The 22,027-nt window shown below is 41.6% G+C and overlaps 2 protein-coding genes across 2 annotated transcripts in view; both read right to left on the bottom strand.

Moving 5' to 3' along the window:
* Positions 1-22,027, bottom strand: part of LOC110174943 (polyunsaturated fatty acid lipoxygenase ALOX15B-like) — a 123,568-nt gene that overhangs the window by 43,396 nt on the left and 58,145 nt on the right. The window lies entirely within an intron of this gene.
* On the bottom strand, positions 8,885-21,074 carry LOC110168325 (SID1 transmembrane family member 2-like). Its single transcript, XM_055156620.1, has 8 exons — positions 20,838-21,074; positions 19,152-19,264; positions 18,480-18,641; positions 16,179-16,224; positions 15,848-15,949; positions 15,144-15,227; positions 14,496-14,670; positions 8,885-9,576 (listed from the first exon to the last, which is right to left on the bottom strand). Exons 1-8 carry the CDS (start codon positions 21,021-21,023, stop codon positions 9,410-9,412), a joined length of 1,035 nt encoding a protein of 344 aa, XP_055012595.1. The 5' UTR covers positions 21,024-21,074; the 3' UTR covers positions 8,885-9,409.

Genomic DNA, 22,027 nt, shown 5'->3' with positions numbered 1-22,027 from the left:
GCTGTGGCTGCAATAGTAATTTACCATCACCAAGTGTGGAGTGACTGAATAATGAACTGTAAAGTGTCTTTGAGTGTCCAGAAAAGCACTGTATAAACTGATGCATTATTATTATTATTATTAGTAGTAGTATTTAAATGCACAACTGTAAAAGTATTCTAAGTATTCAGTATGTAAGTAGTAGTAGTAGCATAGACTGTATGTATGAGCATGTATATGTAACGCTGTAGCTGTCGCGTGCCAAATAGGAAGTGTGGCAGGAGGCTCTTCCGGCTCCTTCTGACTCTGGCTTTAGTTGACTTACATTCATTTTGGTCAGTTTTTTTTTTTTTTCTCACTATTTCACCTGTCAAAAAATCCTATTGATAACATAGAGCCTGGCTCCAGATTTGCTCCTGTAGCCGTGAGCATCACGAGCTTTTTGAGCAGTACTGAACACTATGGGTGACGTCACACTTGCTTAGTCCACTTCTTTTAAACAGTCTATGAGAAGTAGTCAGTATGTAATTTAGAGCTGTTTAATGTCACATTGGGGAATATTCTAGGCAGAGCAATGATGTATCCATAGAAACAAGTTCCTATACCTCTTTTTTGAGGTCTCAGTCCGCTTGAGTTAGTCAGAGTCCGAGTACGATTGAAGCTTTTAAACCAGCGAAAACAAACCCGGCTAAGAGCTTTTGGTTCAGCTGTAACGTTTGTTGTGCACCAACTGCTGTCGGTGTGAAAGAACCCTTAGTCTTGCTTTAGTCCTGGTTTGGTCCTGGTTTGGTCTTGGTTTAGTCTTGGTTTAGTCCTAGTTAAGTCCTGGTGTAGTCTTGGTGTAGTCCTGGAATAGACCTGGTTTAATCCTGTGATTTGAATGCATTTCTTATTGTGTAAAGCACTTTGCACGACTTTGTGTATAACTGGTGTTATACAAATAAACTTGTCTTGCCTTCAAAATGAGATTTATAAAAAGAAATGTACTTACAGACACACGTTGATAACATTCCCCAACACAAGGAGAACAAAAATCAGTCGATCCTAAAAGAGATAAAGAGTCCATTTCATTAAAAGCAACATGATTATTGTTAAAGGTGCACTGTGTAACATTTTGGTTGGCGGTCTGTCACCTGCTTGTTTCTATCTCATTGCTCTGACTGAAATGTTCCACAGTATGACTTTAAACAGCATTTCCTTACATTTATTCAGTTATATGGTTTTATAGCTCAAAAATATCTAGAAAACAGACATTCTGACCGTTAGTGGGGTTGCCTCTTCACAGATCTGACCTGTAACTGTGTTTGGAATGTTTTATGGTACAGTATTAGACCTTTTTTATCTTCATGGAGATCAAACCAGATCAAGTAAAAACATCTCCATGGAGAAAAGCATTTGATGGACCCTCCACCAGAAAAGTTACACAATGCACCTTTAATGGGGAATTAATAGGTTGATTTAAATATTTGAAAAACGTACAATGCGCACGAGGCCTTTGAACAATCTTATCCAATCTGTGTAAATATACAAACAAAACAGACATGAGTGCAGGTTAAAGGGCCCATCTCATGCAAAATCAACTTTTCAGATCTTTCTACCTTCTACGAGTGATGTGTATATACCTTGTATATGTCGCCAAAGTGTTTTTAGATTAATTTGGCATTTTTTTTAACAAATTGTAGTATATTTCTGCCACTCTTCCACTTGACAGCGAACTGAAGCTGTTAAAACAATGACACGGCAGATACACCTATGGTGCATTTGACGTAGCAGAAAACGCTTCGCACCCACTGATGCTGAGGATGATGACAGCGACACAGAAGAGGAAGCGGCGCTCTGTTTACCTCCGGAGGTCGAGGCCGAGTTGTTCAGAAGTGACACCGAGGATGAAGAATTGAATGGATTTAGTGATTTGGAGTGAGATGGAGAGTTTGGTAAACTTGTTCTGTTGTTTATGTTATAGTTTATCTGAAGAACTGTTCATATGTGACATTAACAGTCTGTTGTTCTCTCTTCTATTGTTATTACTAGAACTTGACTTTCAACAGGAAATGTCAGTTCCAGCACCAGAGGAACCGCACCAAAGTTGGTCATTTGGTGCGGATTCAAGTGAACCGAGACCACCTCTTTTTTGAGGTCTCGGTCCGCTTGATTTGGTTCGGGTCCGAGTCCGATTGACGCTTTCACACAAACGCAAATGAACTGAACTAACCACTTTTGGTTCAAATGGACCATTTGGTGCGCACCAAATACTGTTGGTGTGAAAGCACCCTTATATACCGTATTTTATGGGCTATTAGGCGCTCTGGATTATAAGACACTCTGTCATTAAATGGTCTATTTTCAACCTTTTTTCACAAATAAACCACATGGGTCTTTAAAGGAAACACAACAGTGTGATGGGTGAGTGGTTTTGTTTGTTTGTTCGTTCACGGTGACTCTGGGCTTTGTTCAGTTGTGGCGTGTAGGGAGGGTGCTGTCTGGGACCAATGGATTGTCGGCGTGTTCACAGTGACTCAGTTGTTCAGTCGTGTCTAGAAGTGGCACATTGCACTCGCTTTTTCGGTTCGTTCCTCCTTTTCGTTCCTCGTTGGCGTGGAGTGATGAGTGTGTCTGTGGGTGTTTTTGGCTGTGTGGTCGCTGTCTGCTCCATGTGTGTTTGTGTGTTCTGCGGGTGGTGCGGCTTTATAGTTTACTGAAGTCGTGCTGGGTCATCCGAGTGGATTCGTGTATAGGGCACTCTGGATTGCAAGGCGCGCCATCGTCTTTTGATGGGGTTAGAGGCTTAAGAGCGCATCTAATAGCCCAGAAAATATGGTATGTTTTTTCCTTCTTCATTACACATTTTTTGGCTGGTCATATGAGTCATATGCGACTCATACGTCAGAGCAACGTATAGTCCAAAAATACGGTAATCCTTTTATTAATTGTCTGTCTACGTTGCTTAAACTCAAAATGCTCTATTCCACTTTGTGATGTCATGAAGCTGTCATTTTCAAGCTCCTGTTACCTTTAGTTCAGTAGAGATTGGAACTCCAGGGCTGAAATCATCAAGATGATTATAGTGAAGATGTGTGGAGTATAAAAACACAGTGAGCACTTCCTGTATTACTACATGACATCACAAGGTGGAACAGAGTGTTTTCCCATTTATTCCTTGCATTAAGTCACTCCCCCTTCAGAGCACTATTGCAACACAATCAGCGTGTGTCCCACTATTGAAACTACTGCACATCGAATCAGGTTTGTGAAGTCACTGTGCACAGTTTGTATCATGTTTTTGCATATTTATGGAGAATTGTCATGTGGGAGCGTGGGTGATACTAGTGTAGGCTTGTGGGCTCGTAAGGAGAATTCAAATAGGGCCCAGGAGAGATCGCTAGATTACTCAAACATGCATGGATGATATCTAAACCTCTTTAGGCATGTTTTTGATGAGGGAACAATATAAGTATAACAGTACGAGTATAACATGGTAGAAAGCTCCAAAAAATGATTTTGCATAATATAACATCATAATATCTAAGTTTTCATAATTTTGAGCACACCACAGATATGAAATGTATATTATACCTTTCCATGAGCCAAAGAGCAGTGCAGTCAGAAGAAAGGACAAAATGTGAATGATTGAGAAAACAATCCAAAACCCTAAACTGTCATGTTCCTTAACCTGCAAATGTAAAGCAGTAAAATTAGAATGAGTCCATACGATGTACCTGATGTACGACTGTTGTAACAGAGGTTATGCAGAGATGACATCACAACCTACATCACAACCAATCAGTATTTCCCTAGGAGTGTGATGCTGTTTGCACTGCTCTANTAAACCAGGTCTGAAACAGGTTTAAACCAAGACTAAACCAGGACTAATCTTGGACTTGAGAGCGAGAGAGAGAGAACCCTAAGTTCATGGAGCAAAACACGATCAGGCTACAGGTGCACTTACCTCCGTGAAGCATGGAGCTCTGCACCGATGCTTTTGCCCACGGTCACCTGACAGACTACACGGGTGCACCTCTGAGCCCACCCCAACACTAAGTCCTGGTTCAGTTCTGGTTTAGTCCTGGTTTAGACCTGGTTTAGACTTGGTTTAGTCCTGTTTTTGTCCTGTTTTAGACCTGATTTAGTCCTGTTTTAGACCTGATTTAGTCCTGGTTTAGTGTTGGTTGAGTCCTGGTTTAGTCCTGGTTTAGACCTGGTTGAGTCCTGGTTTAGACCTAATTTAGTCCTGATTTAGTCCTGGTTTAGACCTGGTTTTAGTCCTGTTTCGTGTTGGTTCATTCCTGGTTCAGTCCAGTCCTGGTTTACCCTGGTTAGTCCTGGTTTAGTCCTGGTTGAGTCCTGGTTTTCCTGGTTCAGTCCTGGTCCCTTCATGTCTCAGGTCATTATAGAACAGTAGTGCAGATTTCATGAGTCTATGCAGGTTGTTTTCACCTTTGCTCCGGTTTGACATTTAAGATGTAGCTATTTTATATTTGTTATTTTTTATATCTCATGTTGGGAGAAGTGGGTGGATGTTGTACCCCCATGTACCACACTCACTACACCCCTGGTTATGATAATGCACTGATAATGTGTTGATAATATGCAGAAGTGTTCCGAGTGCTGCACATTTCAATCTGGTGTGTGGCGATCTAAAACATTATATATCTAATATATCTATATATCTATATATCTATATCTATCTATATATATATATATATATATATATATATATATATATATATATATATATAAAAACAAGGTCTGCATCAGGTGCTGGGGAACCAGGGCACCTTGATGAAAAATGGGCTACTGGAACACGGAGGAAATGGGCGAGATCTGAGAACAAGGCTCTGTTGGAGCTACTACTACAGTAACCCTAGTCAGAGGGGTTATATGAACAGGATGTGGGAATAATGGTTATTACGATACCCACAGTCCAAGCTAATGGTCAAACAACTAGTAGCTCAGTGTTCCAACATCCACAAATGGTAACTGCTATCACAACTAGAGATTGACGAGCTACAACACAAATGCTACGGCAAGGGGGAACCAGGACGCCAGGTCAGAGGGGAGTTGACACCAACTCCCCAAATAGAGTTTGGGTACGAAGCCCCAATAAGTATAACACTGAGCGAGGCAACGACTGACCTGAAAGATAAGATCATGGCCCGAATGAACACACGGCAACCCCAATGCCAGTTACAGAGGCTAAGTGAAGTACCATCTGAAAGTCTTCTAGACGATGTGAATTCAGCACTGAGAGCGATCCCTACCACAACCATCACTGAAACCAATGAGCTGATATACACTTCAGCAGCAGTGATCCTAGAGGTGCTGGGCTATAAGAGCAACCATGGGAGCCATGAGATGTAATACCCACGATGGAAAAGACGGTTAGAGGCTAAAATCAAGGAGGCGAGGAGAGAAGTGAGGGAACTGTCAGAGGTCCAGAAAGGTGCAATGAAAAAGCAAGTACCCAAGAGGTACAACCTGATGCCCATACCTGAAGCAACACAACCGGCGAAAGTGTACGCTCAGTGGCAGGGTAATAACTGGAGCAGACCCACCAAGACTGGAGACTGAGAGGTACTGGAAAGGCATATGGGAGAGGGAGGCATCACATAACACCGATGCACAGTGGCTGGTGGATCTGAGAGAAGACCACAGCAACCTCCCTGAACAGAATCCAGTCACCATCACAGTGGAAGACATCCAGGAAAGAGTCTAAGGTATGAAAAACTGGACCGCACCGGGCCCATGATCCATGCATGCTAAAGAAGCTCACTGCTCTCCATGAGCACCTGGCAGCACAAATGAACCAGCTGCTAAGGGATGGGACTCACCCTGAATGGCTAACCCAAGGGCGTATGATCCTGATCCTGAAGGATCCCTCAAAGGGTGCAGTTCCATCCAATTATGCTAGCTCATGTCAGGCATCAGTGGGCACGTGGCAAGATAAGTGGGCACGTGGATCAATACATGAGCACAGCACAGAACGGCATCGGCAAAAACACCAGAGGAGCAAAGCACCAACTCCTGGTTGACCAAACAGTCGCCTGCAACTGCAGAACCCTTAAGACCAACTTGTGCACTGCCTGGATTTATTTATTTGGATTTATTAAGCCTACGACTCAATGCCACACACATGGATCACTGAGTGCTTGGAGCTGAACAAAATCAACAGGACTCTAAGGGCCTTCATTGCAAACTCGATGCGGTTGTGGAAAACCACCCTTGAAGCCAATGGTAAGCCACTTGCACAAGTGTCCATCAAATGTGGCATATACCAAGGGGACTCACTGTCCCCACTGCTGTTCTGCATAGATCTGAACCCCCTCAGCCAAATAATCGACCGCACTGGCTATGGATACTGACTCAGAAACGGGGCCACCATCAGTCACCTCCTCTACATGGATGACTTCAAGCTGTATGCAAAGAGTGAGCGAGACATCGACTTACTGATCCACACCACCAGGATCTACAGCACAGACATTGGAATATCATTTGGGCTTGAGAAGTGTAGCAGGATGGTGACAAAGAGAGGGAAGGTAGTCCACACAGAGGGGGTCGCACTCCCAGAGGGAACAACAGCAGATGTTGAGGACAGTTACAAGTACCTTGGTATCCCACAAGCAAATGGCAGCCTCGAAGAGGTAACAAGGAAAGCGGCTATGGCCAAATACCTGCAAAGAGTGAGGCAAGTCCTAAGAAGCCAGCTCAATGGCAAGAACAAGGCGCAGGCAATCAACAGCTACGCCCTGCCAGTGATCAGATACCCTGCAGGAATCATAAGCTGGCCAAAGGAGGAGATACAGACCACAGATGTTAAGACATGAAAGCTCCTGACCATGCATGGAGGGTTCCATCCCAAATCCAGCACCTTGAGACTGTACGCAAGCCGGAAGGAAGGAGGCCAAGGACTAGTGAGTGTGGGAACCACTGTCCAGGATGAAACATCCAAGCTCCTTGAGAACATCAAGGACAAGGCCCTGACAGATGAGGTGCTCAGAGAATGTCTCAGACAGTGGGGTCCAGAGGAAGAGGTGCTGGAAGGACCATCATGGCAGGACAAACCCCTACACAGGGCATACCACCGGAACATAACTGAAGTGGCTGATATTAAGAAATCCTACCAATGTCTTGAGAGGGCTGGTCAGAAGGACACACAGGGGCTCTCATCCTGGCTGCTCAGGAGCAGGCCCTGGGCACTCGAGCAATAGAGGCCCAGATCTACCACACCAGACAAAACCCACGGTGTAGATTGTGCAAAGAGGCTCCTGAGACAGTCCAGCACATAACTGCAGGGTGTAAGATGCTGGTAGGGAAAGCATACATGGAGCAACATAACCAAGTGGCGGGCATAGTGTACAGAAACATCTGTGCAGAGTACGAGCTGGAGACCCCAGGATCAAGGGGGGAAACACCTCCAAAGGTTGTGGAGAACGACCAAGCCAAGATCCTGTGGGACTTTCAGATACAGACTGACAGGATGGTGATGAACCAACCAGACATAGTGGTGGTGGATAAGAAACAGAGCAGAGCCGTGGTGGTGAACATCGCAATACCAAGCGATGGTAATATCAAGAAAAAGGAACACGAGAACTAGAGAAATACCAGGGGCTCAAGGAAGGAGCTGGAGAGAGCCTGGAAAGTAAAGACATCAGTGGTGCCTGTGGTGATTGGAGCACTCGGGGCTGTAACCCCCAAACTGGAAGAGTGGCTACAACAGATACCGGGAAAAACAACGGACATCTCAGTCCAGAAAAGTGCAGTACTTTGAACAGCAAAGATACTGCGCAGAACTCTCAGGCTCCCAGGCCTCTGGTAGAGGACCCGAGCTGAATGAGGGTGAGAGACCTACCACCGTGGAAGGTGAGAAACACATTTATTTTATATATAAATATATACAATGTTTTAGATCTTTTTTTTTTTTTTTTTTGTCTTCAACGTGATATAAATTGATGAAAAAGTATTGAGTAAAAGTGCTAAATATTCTCTTCAACTTCTGAGGCTGGGGGCTTTTCTGAACAGAGAAACAGAAAAAATGGCTTACAGTTGTAACAATAGAACACACTATGTTTTTCATTCATTGCTCACAGCTGTTTATTTTAAAGCTACTCTCCTGACACCTTACATGAGCACACTGAATGATTTCAAAGATTTATCAGATAAATTGTTGGTTCGTACAGATTTTTCTTCATAGGCAGTCTCTCTTCTGTCTTCTGTAAAAAATAAAATAAAATTAAATAAAATAAAGATCACTGTGTAAACTAAAGAATGAAACAGTTATGACTGATAATATTTAAAGTGCACATGTCAGTATCTGTGGTTAATACTTATCAGAGTTTAATGCCATACAGTGGAACCTTAAAGGCAGTAACAATAACATGGAGACCAGCAGGTGGCACACCCTTCACCAGAAAAGATACAGCGCACCTAATCATCTGTCTTTACCTTGCATCAGAGTCCTGCACAGGTCTGTTTTTGGAGACCCTCACCCGCCTGCACCCACAGAGTTCAGCACCGCACCCACCCGTTAACCCGAGATTTTATCAAAGTTAAACCTGCACCTTAACCTTAACATTCTACCTGTTACTCACCCGTGTCTATGATAAATCACACACAGATTAAAAACATTCTAACTGAAGCAGCCATCCGAAAATTGAAAAGTTAGATTTCAAGAATTACAATCACAAAATGAAATGAATCAATTACGCTTTCTTCAGTACAAATACGAATTCACAGACACGACTGGACTTCACTGAGCAGAAGAAACACTGATTGAGATGCCGGACTTTTGCGCCACACACACCACGGATTGAACCAGGACTAAACCAGGACTGATTCCAGGACAGAACCAGGAGAATTAAACCAGGACTGAACTAGGACTAAAACAGGACTAAACCAGAACTGAACCAGGACTCACTGCCGGGACTGGCTTGGAGGTGCACCCATGTAGACTGTTAGGTGACAGCAGGTTAAAGGTCTGGAGCAGATCTCTGCGCGCACGGAGGTAAGTGCAGCCGTCACTCGAGCACGCTTTCTCTCTCACTCGGGGTTCTCTCTCTCTCTTAAGTCCAAGATCAGTCCTGGTGTAGTTTATTTATTTAATTTATTTCTTTATTTAATGACACAGGGACAGTGCACAATTTTTACATGAACCTTAACAGGAGAGATGCATTGTACCAGGTTGTAGCATCAGTGTTAATTTCCACCTGTCGTCCCTGGGTAGGTTCATTGATGGATTGTATTTAACTGACCTTGGCTATCAACCGCCTGTGTGTAATCACTACCTGCCTGCATACCCGCCCGTAAAGTTCCAGAACGTTAAAACCCGCTTGTTTCAGCAACCATTTGCCCGTACCCGACCTGGTGCAGGACTCTGCCTTGCACGCACAAAATCTAAAGCAGATGTAAGAGATGTAGGACAATTATTTTGCATAAATCACCATTTCCAAATGCTTTTTTTCCCCATATGTTTTGGTATGTGATAAATGAAGACAAAAAATGGCACAAAGAAAAACATACCGCTTGTAGGCCAGGTAACCACCAGAACGACCAGATATATGATCACTATAAGCAGAAAGACGCCCATCACAATTGCAAATGCATCTGTGAAAGAGACAAACGTACAGTCATGTTAGCACCAGAAATAAAAACAGCATGATGTCTATGGAGGAATGTTACCATGGCAACATTATGTACGCATTAAAAGGACCATATTATGTCATTTTATGTTCTAATGTAGTTTCCTCATCACAGACCTGGAGTTGTGTTTTGTTTGCTTCACACATGTTTAACACACAAACCCTGCATATGAAGGTTATGAAGGTTAGGTTTTTCTCTTAAACAGAAAACACTCTGTTCCACCTTCTGATGTCATGTGGTGAATGAGGAACTATTCCACTGTGTTTTTAAACTCCTTACACCTTCAATAGAATCATTTGGATGACTTCAAACTTGGAATTGCCAATCTCCACTGAACAAAAGGTAAAAGATAATTGTGAACTTGAAAACTACCACTACATGACATCACAAGGTGGAACAGAGCATTTTGAGCTTTGGAGATGTAGACAGACTAATAATAAAGAGTTACTCAAACTTGTGTGAATGAAACAAAACACAACTCCAGAGGCCTCATTTATAAAGCTCATGTACACACAGATCCTTGTGTAGGTGCTCTTTATGCCAACCGCGGGATTTATGAAACTCGTCTTAAGCTTTGTTTATCTCTACGGCGGCTCGGACTGTTGCTGTAAACTGCTGTAAACTCTACGCACAGTCTGAAGACATGGGAAAAAGTGACACTCATGGAGAAGAGCAAAAGTGAAGAGAGTTTGAGGAAGAGTTTGATCAGGAAATCATCAGAAAATCCACATAGATAAAATAATTATATTCAGATTTGTGCATTTAAGCAGAGGTTCACCAAAACAGAAGGGCTGTTTATTCCACTCATTATTCTCTACAATAGTATACATTTGAGACGAGCATGTTCCCCTGTAGACTTCTATAGAACACAGTCTGTGACCCAACACTGAAGGTGAAATAATGACCAGACCTGAGAGAAAACTCTTAACTCGCCACAACTTCAACACCGAGCGCCAGAATGACCCGAGTCTGTGCACGACACAAAGCCGACTGGCCGAACCTGAACCTGACCTCAAAATATTCCCTACTTTTTTGTGTTATGGGAGCTCTTGCAAATGAAAGCTGATCTCTGATAGTATGAAGAACACAATAATGTCTGTGCCCGTCAAGACCCAGGCCCAAGACCCAGGCCCACACTCACAGAGGTGAGAAGAGTTTGGATGTATTTATGTGGTCTTTTATGGGCAGAATAACAGCACCCAATAACACGCGCTCATAGCCCCCTCCTTTGACCATTCAGACCCCACATGCATGGATCGATTAGTATATGTGCATAAACAGGAAAAGTTTTTTATTTATTTGTAAAACCTTGTTTAAGTCTTTGTCGTGATCACGTGGTGCTGCGTGGAGCGTCCTCCTCCCTCTGTCTTGATCAAACTCACTGATTATCACCTCATGTTTAGGGAAATCTCATTTACCAGTCACTTTACATGCTCCTTTTATGGTGAGGTGGAGGTGTGGAGAGGGCGTGACGGTACGTGGGTTTACCTGCACTGATTCTAGTTGCAGGTGGATCTATAAAGCACAGATCGTGTGGTCCAGTGCGTGCAAAGGGTTTTTTTTTTATTTGGAATTTGCATGGCCACTAGGCGTACGCACTAACTTAGGACAAAGTACACAGTTCTTTATAAATGAAGCCCCTGATCTGTTTTTGAGGAGGTAAGAACATTCTAACATGACTAAAAGCTCACAAGAGTCAGTGTTCCATAATATAGGACCTTTAACAAACAGACAGATATGTTTTTAGATTGTCTGAAAACTCAAGGAAAATGGACAAAACTGATTTATTTGAAAAGCTGTTGGGTAATACTTGTGCTTGGTAAAACTTGTGATTGTCATGTTAAATCAGTTCTTTATGGTGAGGTTGTGTTAAACTAAAGCTCAGAGCTTCAGACAGAGCAGTGCCTCTGGTTAACTTTACCCCCAGTTTTCCGTGGTCTAAAGTTATTTCTCACTTACCTTATGGATTCCACACATCCAAATGACTCACCACAATGAGTTTATGAGCAATTTTCATAAATTGCAGAGGCCATCACAGTAATTCAAGCAAGAAGGAGGTCAAAATATGTTTTCAGTCTAATAAGAAAGCATTTTTATTGTGAGAGTTGTTTAGTCAGGCTGGCGCCACCTAGTGCCTCTGCTCAGTTTCATTTCTCTCCAGCGACTAGATCAGAAATCAGAATACACTAGATGGTTTGCAAGAACCCCGGAAGTGTGAGTTCGAGCACCAGGGCGCCAAACAGCGACAAGCCATATATTCTGTGTTGGTAACAATTCCCAAGATCGAGGATTTAAAGCTGGAACAAAGAATGTTTGGTGAATTTTATCAAGGGGAAAGACGTTATTGTCCTTCTTCCTACAGGATTTGGGAAAAACTTAATATACCAGTTAGCCCCATTAGCAGCGCATTACATACATCATGACCAAACAGCAATGATTGATTACATTTTTAAAAAGTACCCTCCTACTGTCGAGTGAACGAATTCTAATGCTGTGAGGTCAGACAGTTTCTACAAAGTGAAACTGGATGATGAATCAGGCTAAGAGTTGTTAGCTTTACCATCACAGCAAAACTCCAGTCTCTTCGGGCCTGTTTATACGAGAACGCAGATAAAAACAACAAAACATTTAATCAGAAGTGTCTTTCATTTAGACCAGGGATGGGCAAACTACGGCCCGGGGGCCAAATGCGGCCCTTTAAACCTTTTAATCCGGCCCGCCAAACTTGAATAAATAATAATAATAAATCTAGTTAATGTTTTATTTTTCCTGCATTTCCGGCGTTTCCCAGTAGACGGCGCACTATATACATTGAGGTGCGGCGGCTTCTGTTGGCCGCAATGCTTTATGGGAAAGTCATTTTCAGACAGTGTATTCGGACCATGAATGAGGTAGAAGTGTTCAAGACATAAGATTGCACTAATTCTGCACTTACTGTGTATAAAGTAAATCTCACTGCAAGGATGCCTTCATGTGATGGTGTCTTATGTAAAGTACTATACCTCTTGATATGTGGTGTGATCACAAAGATAGGAATCACTGTGATATATGCGTATGGAAAGACTGTACGAGCCAGCGCCAAACCCCCCAGGTTCCAAAATGGCTACCTGTTCAAGTTGATGTGCAGAGCTCAATGGCGCATGATCCCAGACACGCACGGAGCGCGGGCTCGTGTATCAAGTGATCGTTTTGACCGAGAAGAGCTAGAGCGGAGCAGGAGCTAACGAATATAAAGTGTTTTTTTAAGACAACTGAAGGATTTTGAGCGAGAAAAAGTTTATGATCTAAAAATAGGTAAAAATCACCAACAGATCCGATATTTTTGAAAGCTGTAGATGACCTGTCAGATGAACACGAGCAGTTTGTGATTACATTGCCTCTATGAGAAAAATCTTGTCTCAGCCCATGAGATTTTTTCTGCTGAAGTTCCAGTGAGTGACACTACGTCAACTGGAGGCAGCTACAAGCAACAATACTGTATCCAGTTATTTAGTGCCCGGTGACCTTATGCAGCCATTCAAATTGACCCACAGAACTTGACCAAATTATAATAAATAAACCTTACTGCTGTTTTATCTTTCTTGCATTTCCGGCGTCTCCCGGTAGATGGCGCACTATATATACATTGAGGTGTGGCGACTTCTGTTGGCCGCAATGCTTTATGGGAAAGTATTGACAGGAGTCATTTTGGGCGGTGTATTCGGACCATGAATGAGGTAGAAGTGTTCAAGACATAAGGCTGCACTGTTTCCACTTTAAATCTGTGTGAAACATCATCATATATTTCATATTCATTGGATGAGAAAGTCTTAAAGGTTTGGTTAGACTGTGCATTAGCATGGGATCTGTGTCATCTACACTCTCGGTCAAAGTGCTTGGGACACATGTTTGCTTTTGTTGTGCAGTGGGGCAGACCTCATTTCACTTTTCATGTTTAAAGTTGCAGCGCGTAGTGCAGAATACGTCCTACATGAGAGTAAATACGAGTGCAATGGAGCCGGGCTCTGAACACGTCATGTCCCGTCTTCTGTTCGGCCCTCCAGTCAAATTTTAGAACCCTATGTGGCCCCCGAGCCAAAAAGTTTGCCCACCCCTGATTTAGACAGTGACCGACAGTGTTTTTGGGGCTTAAAAATGCAAAAATCTGAAACCAGTAGTGGAAAAGTTGAATAGGCTCCGCCGTAGCGTTTCCATCTACACTGCCCAAGACGTAAAACTCTGGTCAGATCTACTCAGGTCGTGTACACGTTTATGTCACATATATACAGTACAGAAACAAAGGTGTCGGATCATTTCCATGCATCGGACCTTCAAGCTGCTCTTCAGCTCCAATAAACTTACAGGATTCATCCCAACAAATGTACAGAATCTGCAGAGATACTATTAGTGAACAGAGAAGGATCTGTAATTACCTCTGTCAAATTCTGGATGGACCAGTTGGTCTCAGGTGAGTCAGACAGATATGAACGAGACGTGGAGAACCAGTCGATGGTGGGACAACTTTGTGGAAGGAGGAGCTGATGAAAATGTGTGACGTGAAAACTTCTGTATGTACAAAGACGCTCTTGTTACTTTAAGTACAAACACACCCAATCCAATTCCACACACTTTTGTGTCACCGTATGCACGCAGGTTTCTTCACGAAAATACTCGTCTAAACGTGGAATAAAAAGTGAAGACGCGACACCACTTTTGTGCTTTCTGTTCAGACCCTCATCATGTAAACGTAGCCTGTTGTGAAAAGTTGAGTTGTGAAAAGTGCTCATAAACTCATCACGGTGAGTAATTAGGATGCTCGGAGTACATCAGGTAGAGAGGTGAGGAATAACTTTGGACTGCTGCAAACTATTTTTTTTTTCACATTTTTAAGACAAGTACAGTACCTTTTGATGTTACTTTAAATGTAGTAGAAGGAGACACTACAACTTCCAGTCTCTTGGTTCGTTCTCCAGCGTCTCTGAAAGTGTCTGTCATGGAGGAGTCTGAAAGTCCTCCACAGGCTTCGTCCTCAGGGTTGACCGCCACCACCACATAGAAGCCATTGACAAAGTCCTTACGCTGGAACAATAGACATTGGATTTTGAAGTTAGTGTATTTTTCAAACTACAAGGCACACCGAATTATAAGGCACAATATCAATAATGTTGAATAGATGCATCAAGAATCTCGGACTTCCGGTCATTGTGCAGTGCATACTGGGAAGGATGTTTCTGGTTCTGACATTGTCATATTTTAGTTTTGGGATTCAGTCATTGTAATTGTGTGGTTGTTGGATCCTAACAGTGGAAAACATCTTGAGAAATTTGTTTGCGAGCTCCATAAATGCAAAAGGGAATCAGATGTGTGTGACTCAAACCTCTGTTCAAACTGTTTCTCTTTCCAATGGAATTGGAAAATAGTGAAAGGTGAAGATGATGCGCAAGGTTGATCCACAGGAAGGACCAAAAATTAAACTTTTGACTGCCTAAATCATCCCAAGTTTACAGCAAACATTTTGAATATTGTGTATTCATTTATAAATGAAATTGTACCTGAACTATGATGGCTCCCAGTGTGGTAATAGTCTGATACATCCCAAGGAAGTCCACATTACTTTCAAGGTCATACACAGGGCACTGGAAATAAAACACAAAGAATTAAGCATAAGAGAGTGTTGCATGAATAATTATGCATTCATTCACTTTTTAAACATGATTTTGGTCACTTGGGGAATAGTTTTCAAAATGTCTAACTTAGAATAATGTCGATATTTGGAAAAAAAAAACCAAAAACAAACTTGACTGCAGAACTTTGGCCATAGAATGAGTCCGCTGAGGCAGGGGCATACGGAGAGCACTGGGGCTGGGACAGACTGAGCCTCACTGCATAGACTTTGTTCTTACAAGTGCTCCTCACGGTTTACAGGATTTGTTCTTCCAGAAGAACATTTTGTGAATGCCAGAAATGTTTGTAAAAGGCCATAATTACACTCTTCATGAATGAGTGTCAATATTCTAACATAGTTAAAAGCTCAAAAAAATCAATTTTGCGTAATATGTGTTCCTTAAAATTCTCTATAAGTGAACTTATATTTATGTTTCTTGTACTTGTTGCCTTGTCAAAGCATGATTTTGTCAGATCTCCAAAGCTAACAGAGCTGGGCTTAAATCCAAAGGGCACTTAATGAAAAAAAAAAAAAATGAACTTGTTGTTGACACAGTGTAAAATGAGCATTTTCAGCTGATAAAATCTTTACCTGTATGTATTGAATGGACAGGAAAGAGCAGGGAAACTTGGTTTCAGAGGTGACCTTGACAGTAACACGGTCCACTCCCTCAGGATAAACATACTTGAAAAACTGGAAAACCAGAAAATGCAACGAAAACCAAGATCTCTGTATGAATCTAAAAACAAAAACTGACATGATTGTGACATTTTTATTATGTATTTTCTTGACCAATTCCTGTTTCTCGGACCGTCAACATTTTGGAGGATTGTGCAGTAAGTAAAATGAAAAGTTTAAATTACACAGTACACATTTGCACCTGAATAAATGTGGCTCTTGGTTTACAGGAGTGAGTGTTTACCTGGGGCTGAGAAGGAGAGGCTGTGAAGCTGAGCTTCTTGTTTGTCCTGATGAATAAAACAAATCTGTAATAACACTTCCACTGCATGTGTGTCTGTTTAATGTTTTTATATTCAGAATCATGACTTTTATTCATCACAAATATGAAATTATTCTTGGTACATACGTACATTGTAGACCCTGACTGATATAGATTTTGCTGTGGCCGATATGAAACCGATATAATGGGAATTGGAGCTGCCGATAGCCGATATAATCGCTGATATATTTAGTGATTTAAAAATTCACTGTAAATGTTGAATTGTTTAAAAAACTTAGGTTTGGCTCTGGTGGATTTTAAATTGGGTTTATTTAGGCAACATTTATTGTTATTCTGCCTCTTTACATCATATTTACAGACACTAGGTCGGCCTAATGGCATTTTTGTATCACATTCTAGCAGCTAGTGATGGTATTCCAGTTCTTTTTAGAGAACCGGCTCTTTTGGCTCGGCTCACTCAAAGCTGCTGGCTCTTTCGGCTCCCAAGCGGCTCTTCAGATTGTTTTGTTGCAAGCAGGACTAAAGCACGTCTAAAGCAGGACTGAACCAGGACTGAAAAAGGACTAAACCAGGACTAAAATAGATCTAAAGCATGTGTAAAACAGGACTAAACCAAAACTGAACCAGGATTGAGTGTTGGGACTCGGTCTTTATCTCGAGCCCAAGATCATTCCTGGTTTATTCATTTTGTGCTGATCTACAGCCAAATATGAACATTTATTCTCTCCTATGCACATGCAAATTTCTGAAAGTTTCGTTTTCAGCCGCTGTCCGCTCTCAAACTACGGGTTTACTCTACATGCGGCGTGAAGAGAAATAAAGTGAGAGAAAGAGAAAACACGGCTCCCAATAAGGATCAGGCTCCCATCATTCGCTTCAAAGATCTAAGAGCCGTTTCGTTCGTGACCGACCCATCACTACACACTAAAGAAACTACCGCTATTAGCCTTTAGCCGTAAATACGTGCACGCCGCGGTAATTAATTATATGCGCAAATGTCATAATTCACACGTCTATTTACAGCTCATTTACATATCAATGCAGGTCCAGTAACAAATATACGGCCAATATAGTCACTTTACAATAGACCAATAGAAAACAGCCTGTTTATGTGCGGGAGCTACAGCAGCTAATCAATAAAAAATAACCAAAACTAGCTTCAAAGTCGACATATTTCCAACACTCACCGCTCAAACAGGCTCCTCATCCCACATCACAAGTCTGAACTAACAAATGTCCTTTTAATCCAGACTCAAACCGATTGTCCGTAAAAAGAATATAATCTCAGTGTTTGGATCTGTGTCTGCAGGTGTAAACAAACACACATGAGTGACGTAACTCTGTGGTGTGTTCAGGGACAGTATGGACAAACACAGACAAATGACTCCGCAGATAAATACTGATGCGGAGCCACATATTAGGACATTTATCTGTCTGTAAATTGGATTAAATGAACAGAATGTAGAGTCTAAGATTTTTAACGATGTATCACATGCCCACATGAAATATCGGCCCCTATCAGCAAGCATATCGGTCGATAGCCGATATGTCTCCAGGTGCCTGTATCAACCGATAATATCGGCCAACTGATAAATCAATCGGGCTCTAATACATTGTCGAGCAGAAGAAATAAGTACCAGTATCAACAGTGATGAAGGCGTCAGTCTGTTTAGTTTCTTAAAGGAAGTGCAGCCTGTGCTCTCACTGTGTTATTACAATCACAACTGACCCCGGGTCATCAGTTCCTGCATATACTCCAGAATTTCCTCCCTAACACTGAACACTGATGCAGGATTGGCTGCAGGTCCTGGGGTTTGGGAGAGCGTTCAGATCAGAGTTCTTGTAATGCTCATTTATTCTTAATTACAAAAACACTGGACATGTTTGCCATTTCTCATTTGGGTTGCCAGGTTCAGAGCTGAAATCCAGTTGGTTCAGACATGAAAAACCTCTACTACCTAAAGTAGTAAAGAACCTTTCTTAAAACAAGAGCCCAGACTCTTAGTTTCTTTCAGTAGATGCCTGAAAATCACAGTGCAGGAGTAACTTTCCAACACTGTGTATCAGTAACAACCACTGTATCACTGAAGCCCAGAGAAAATGCTCTCCACAGAATTATATCCCCATGACAGAAATATAATAAAGTGGCTAAATATTATTGTTGGGTGATATATGGGTTTCAGTAGAAGTACTGCACATAAACAAGGAGCCCATGTTGAATACTACAGCAGTAGTTCCTGTAGTAGTATGTTTAATACTCACTCCAGATTGAAGTTGTCCACTTGGACGACTCTGAGCTGGTACTGTGAGCTGTCACTCCCAGTCCACACATCCACAAACAGAGAGTCCTCCCCTGAGAGCTGCGGGGTGTGAGGGGGGCACAGCGTCCTCTCCATGGAACTGTACTTGAACGTCCTTTCATTTCTGACAATATAAACAAACAATGAGGATACTTTAAGAAGAGCATATTATGTAAATTAGGCTTTTAACATGAAAATGTTTCAAAGGACACATTTTATTATTTGTTTTCCCAGTTAAGTCTTAGTCTCTTTTTAAGCTTTTATTTTAAGTCTGACTAGTATATTTACATTTTAGTTTAATGTAACTGAAATGATGATGTTAAAAAGTATATTAAATATTGGAATAGTGATATAGTGCTTCTGAAAGCAGCCGCACGTTAATTTGATTTTTTTATTACCGTAGGAGTCAGATGAGAATAGTGTTCTTTATTTATTAGCCAGTTGGTTTAAAAACACATTTACGTTATTGTTAATAAACTAAGTAATAAACTAAATATATATATATATTTTTTTGTGTATTAAGAATATAGCCAAAACCTTATAACACAATACTGTAAATACTACAATACTTTCTGATACTGTTAAGCCCTGAGACAGGTCTGTTGTAAAGACTGTTCAGATCAGATGTACTCACGAGTCTCTGATTATCAGAGGAATCTCGAAGGACAGGACAGAGTGTTTCTGACGGAGCACAAACTGAATGGGCGTCTCTGAGAACACCTCCACAGCCACTCGGAAAGCCACCGTCTGTGAACATCCACAAGAGGAGTTTATGTTTTAATTTGTTTCAGTTATCGAGACGACTATCCAATCAGAAAGCAGAATGAGCATCACATCAGTCACTCTGGAGGCTATTGATCATTTCTTTACCAAAACCAAAACTTAAATCAAAGCAGCAGAGGAGAAGGAGGAGCGCTTGTTGTAGTCCGTTTTGTGAGTATGGTCATTTTTTTTTTTTTTTTTTTTGATCGGATTCTCTCATAGACTTTATATAAATGGACAAAGCTAACCCACTAGCCGCCACGTTTCACATGAGAAGTGTTTATGGGGACGCCTCTGGCTCCACTGAACTGTTGCTCCTCCTCACAGTGAGCTTGTTTCAACTTGTGATGTAATGTGGTAATACAAGAAGCTCTCCATTCCATTCACCTTCACCAGAAACTATTGAGTATGCAAATTCATATTATTAGAACCATAATATGCATGCAAAAATAATATTTCTGTTTAAAAAGTTAATAAGAATTATATTACAGACATTTTCATGTACGGCACAACTTAAATGAGTGTAACTAAAACAGTTCAGAACCAAGTAACTTAAAGTGTGTTACAAATCCATTAACACTCAGTTCAAATAAGTTGACACACCATTTTTTTTACTGTTGAGTTTTTGTAACTGATTTGGAAAGAGTCATGCTGACTTTTCAGTCGTTCATTTAGTAGGATGGAATGTTGTGAGTTTTAAGTCATGTTAGACCAGGGGTGGGCAAACTATGGCCCGGGGGCCGTATGCGGCCCTTTAAACCTTTTAATCCGGCCCGCCGAACTGCAATAAATTACAATAATAAACCTTGTTGATGTTTTATTTGTCATGCATTTCCAGCGTTTCCCAGTAGATGGCGCACTATATATACATTGAGTTACGGCGTATTCTGTTGGCCGCAATGCTTTATGGGAAAGTGTTCTTACAGGAGTTATTCGGACCATGAGTGAAGTAGTTGGTGCTTAAGATATAAGACTGCACTGCTTCCACTTTGAGTTGGTAAAAATCAATCAAAGAAATCTATGGTCTCTGAGTTGTAATTATTAATGCGTAGAACATTTTGCAGTCAGGTTTTATCACACTCACAGGTGTGTGTCTGTGGTTGTTTGGCCTGAGCTTTGTTTTTGAGCTGCTGCCAGTCATATTTGAAAATGGTGAACTCATGATATACTGTCACTCGTGGTGTGTAGTGGAGCAGGTCTCAACAGTTTTATGTGTTCTGAATCTTTCACAGTAGTGATGAAACGTGTAGCGCGTCTGAAGGTAAATGTGAATAAGAACGTAATGAATCTGAGCTCTTAACACGTTATGTCCTGTCTTTTGTCCGGCCCTTCAGTCAAACTTTAGGACCCTATGTGGCCCGCGAGCCAGAAAGTTTGCCCACCCCTGTGTTAGACACTATAAAACCCAAGAGACAGTTTTATGTAATATATGGCCTTTTTAAAAGCCAGAAAAGCACCATAAGGACAATATTGCATAATCTCTACACATCCAAGTAGCATTTCGGACTTCTAATAATTTTCTCTGTTGTATAATATTTTGAAAACTGTTGTATCTTACCGTATTGGAGGAGACTGTGCAGTTGAAAGCGTAGATGGTCTGATTGTCACTTGTAACAGTGTCTCTGTACGTCACATCAAACTCTGCCTCTCTCTGGAGCACACTTGCATAGCCACAAACCTGCTGAGCCATACTCATCCAGAGCAGGAGAGTAAACCCACAAACGGAGCAGACACAGGCACTCATAGGAACACCTTGATGTAGAGATTCCCAACAGTTCTGGCTACATAAACCTCTCTAACCAAAACCTAACCCAGACTGCTGCGATAAGTGAAAGACAACCCCATCTGGCTCACACCCAAATTCAGATGAAACAAAGTGTGGTTTTGGAGTTTGGCCATGGCACAAACAGGCTCAACAGAAATATCTTTTTAAATTGTGTTAACAATTAGCAACAAACAGTTAAGAAAGTTAACAAACAGTGACATTCAAGAATTTTCTTTTTAAAATGGTGATATTGTGCCACCACTCTGGCCTCTGCACCTTGGCTTTGGTATGAGTCTGATGTTGATCATTTAGCCAAACGTGATTTCACCATGGATCTATAAAAAGAACTAGAGACTAACGTAATCTGATTACTTTGGATTACTTGATATTGTCATGCCTTTTAAAACTACATGAATGTAACAACCACATCCTGAAAATTCTTGTTTGTTCTCTTCAAATTGTCTGTTGAGCCCAAGTCTCCATGAATAAACAACTGTTTACTGTAGAGAAGCAAAGACCAGGAAATCTTAACATAAATTTTGTCTGCTAAAAGACAATAAAAAGTCCAGTCTTTCCTTAACCATATTAACAATATTATTGATAGAGAAATTATTTTTATATGAGATCACCTTAAATTATGTCCAACCTACTGTTAGGTATCATTGTTTAGACCTGGTTTAAATCCTGGTTTAAATCCTGGTTTAGTCTTGGTTTAGTCCTGGTTTAGTCCTGGACTGGGTTAGTCCTGGTTTTAGTGCTGGTGTTAGTTCTGGTTTAGAGGCGCACAGGAGGAAGCGCGGTCTACACAGCGTACGTGAGAAAACACGATCCACACATGGCGCGCGGGAGAATGACGGTGGTCCGCGCGTTCTCAGGTCGATGACGATGATGAAGGTGTGTGTTTGTGTTTGTGTGCGTGTCCCTTCGTGTCGCAGGTCACTGTAGGACAGTAGTGCAGACATCATGAGTCTATGCAGTTTGTT

The sequence above is a fragment of the Boleophthalmus pectinirostris genome, unplaced genomic scaffold (assembly GCF_026225935.1).
Source record: "Boleophthalmus pectinirostris isolate CB_2022bp ecotype Guang Dong unplaced genomic scaffold, ASM2622593v1 HiC_scaffold_20, whole genome shotgun sequence".
NCBI lineage: Eukaryota > Metazoa > Chordata > Actinopteri > Gobiiformes > Gobiidae > Boleophthalmus > Boleophthalmus pectinirostris.
Note: the sequence above shows the minus strand (reverse complement) of the source record. Positions and strands in the feature narration are given on the sequence as shown.

Coding starts and splice junctions, on each gene's coding strand:
- LOC110168325 (XM_055156620.1), bottom strand. CDS start 21,023: ATGAGTGCCTGTGTCTGCTCCGTTTGTGGGTTTACTCTCCTGCTCTGG. Junction 16,225..18,479: donor GTGGACAACTTCAATCTGGA/GTGAGTATTAAA, acceptor TTTATTCATCAG/GACAAACAAGAAGCTCAGCT. Junction 15,950..16,178: donor CCTCTCCTTCTCAGCCCCAG/GTAAACACTCAC, acceptor CTGGTTTTCCAG/TTTTTCAAGTATGTTTATCC.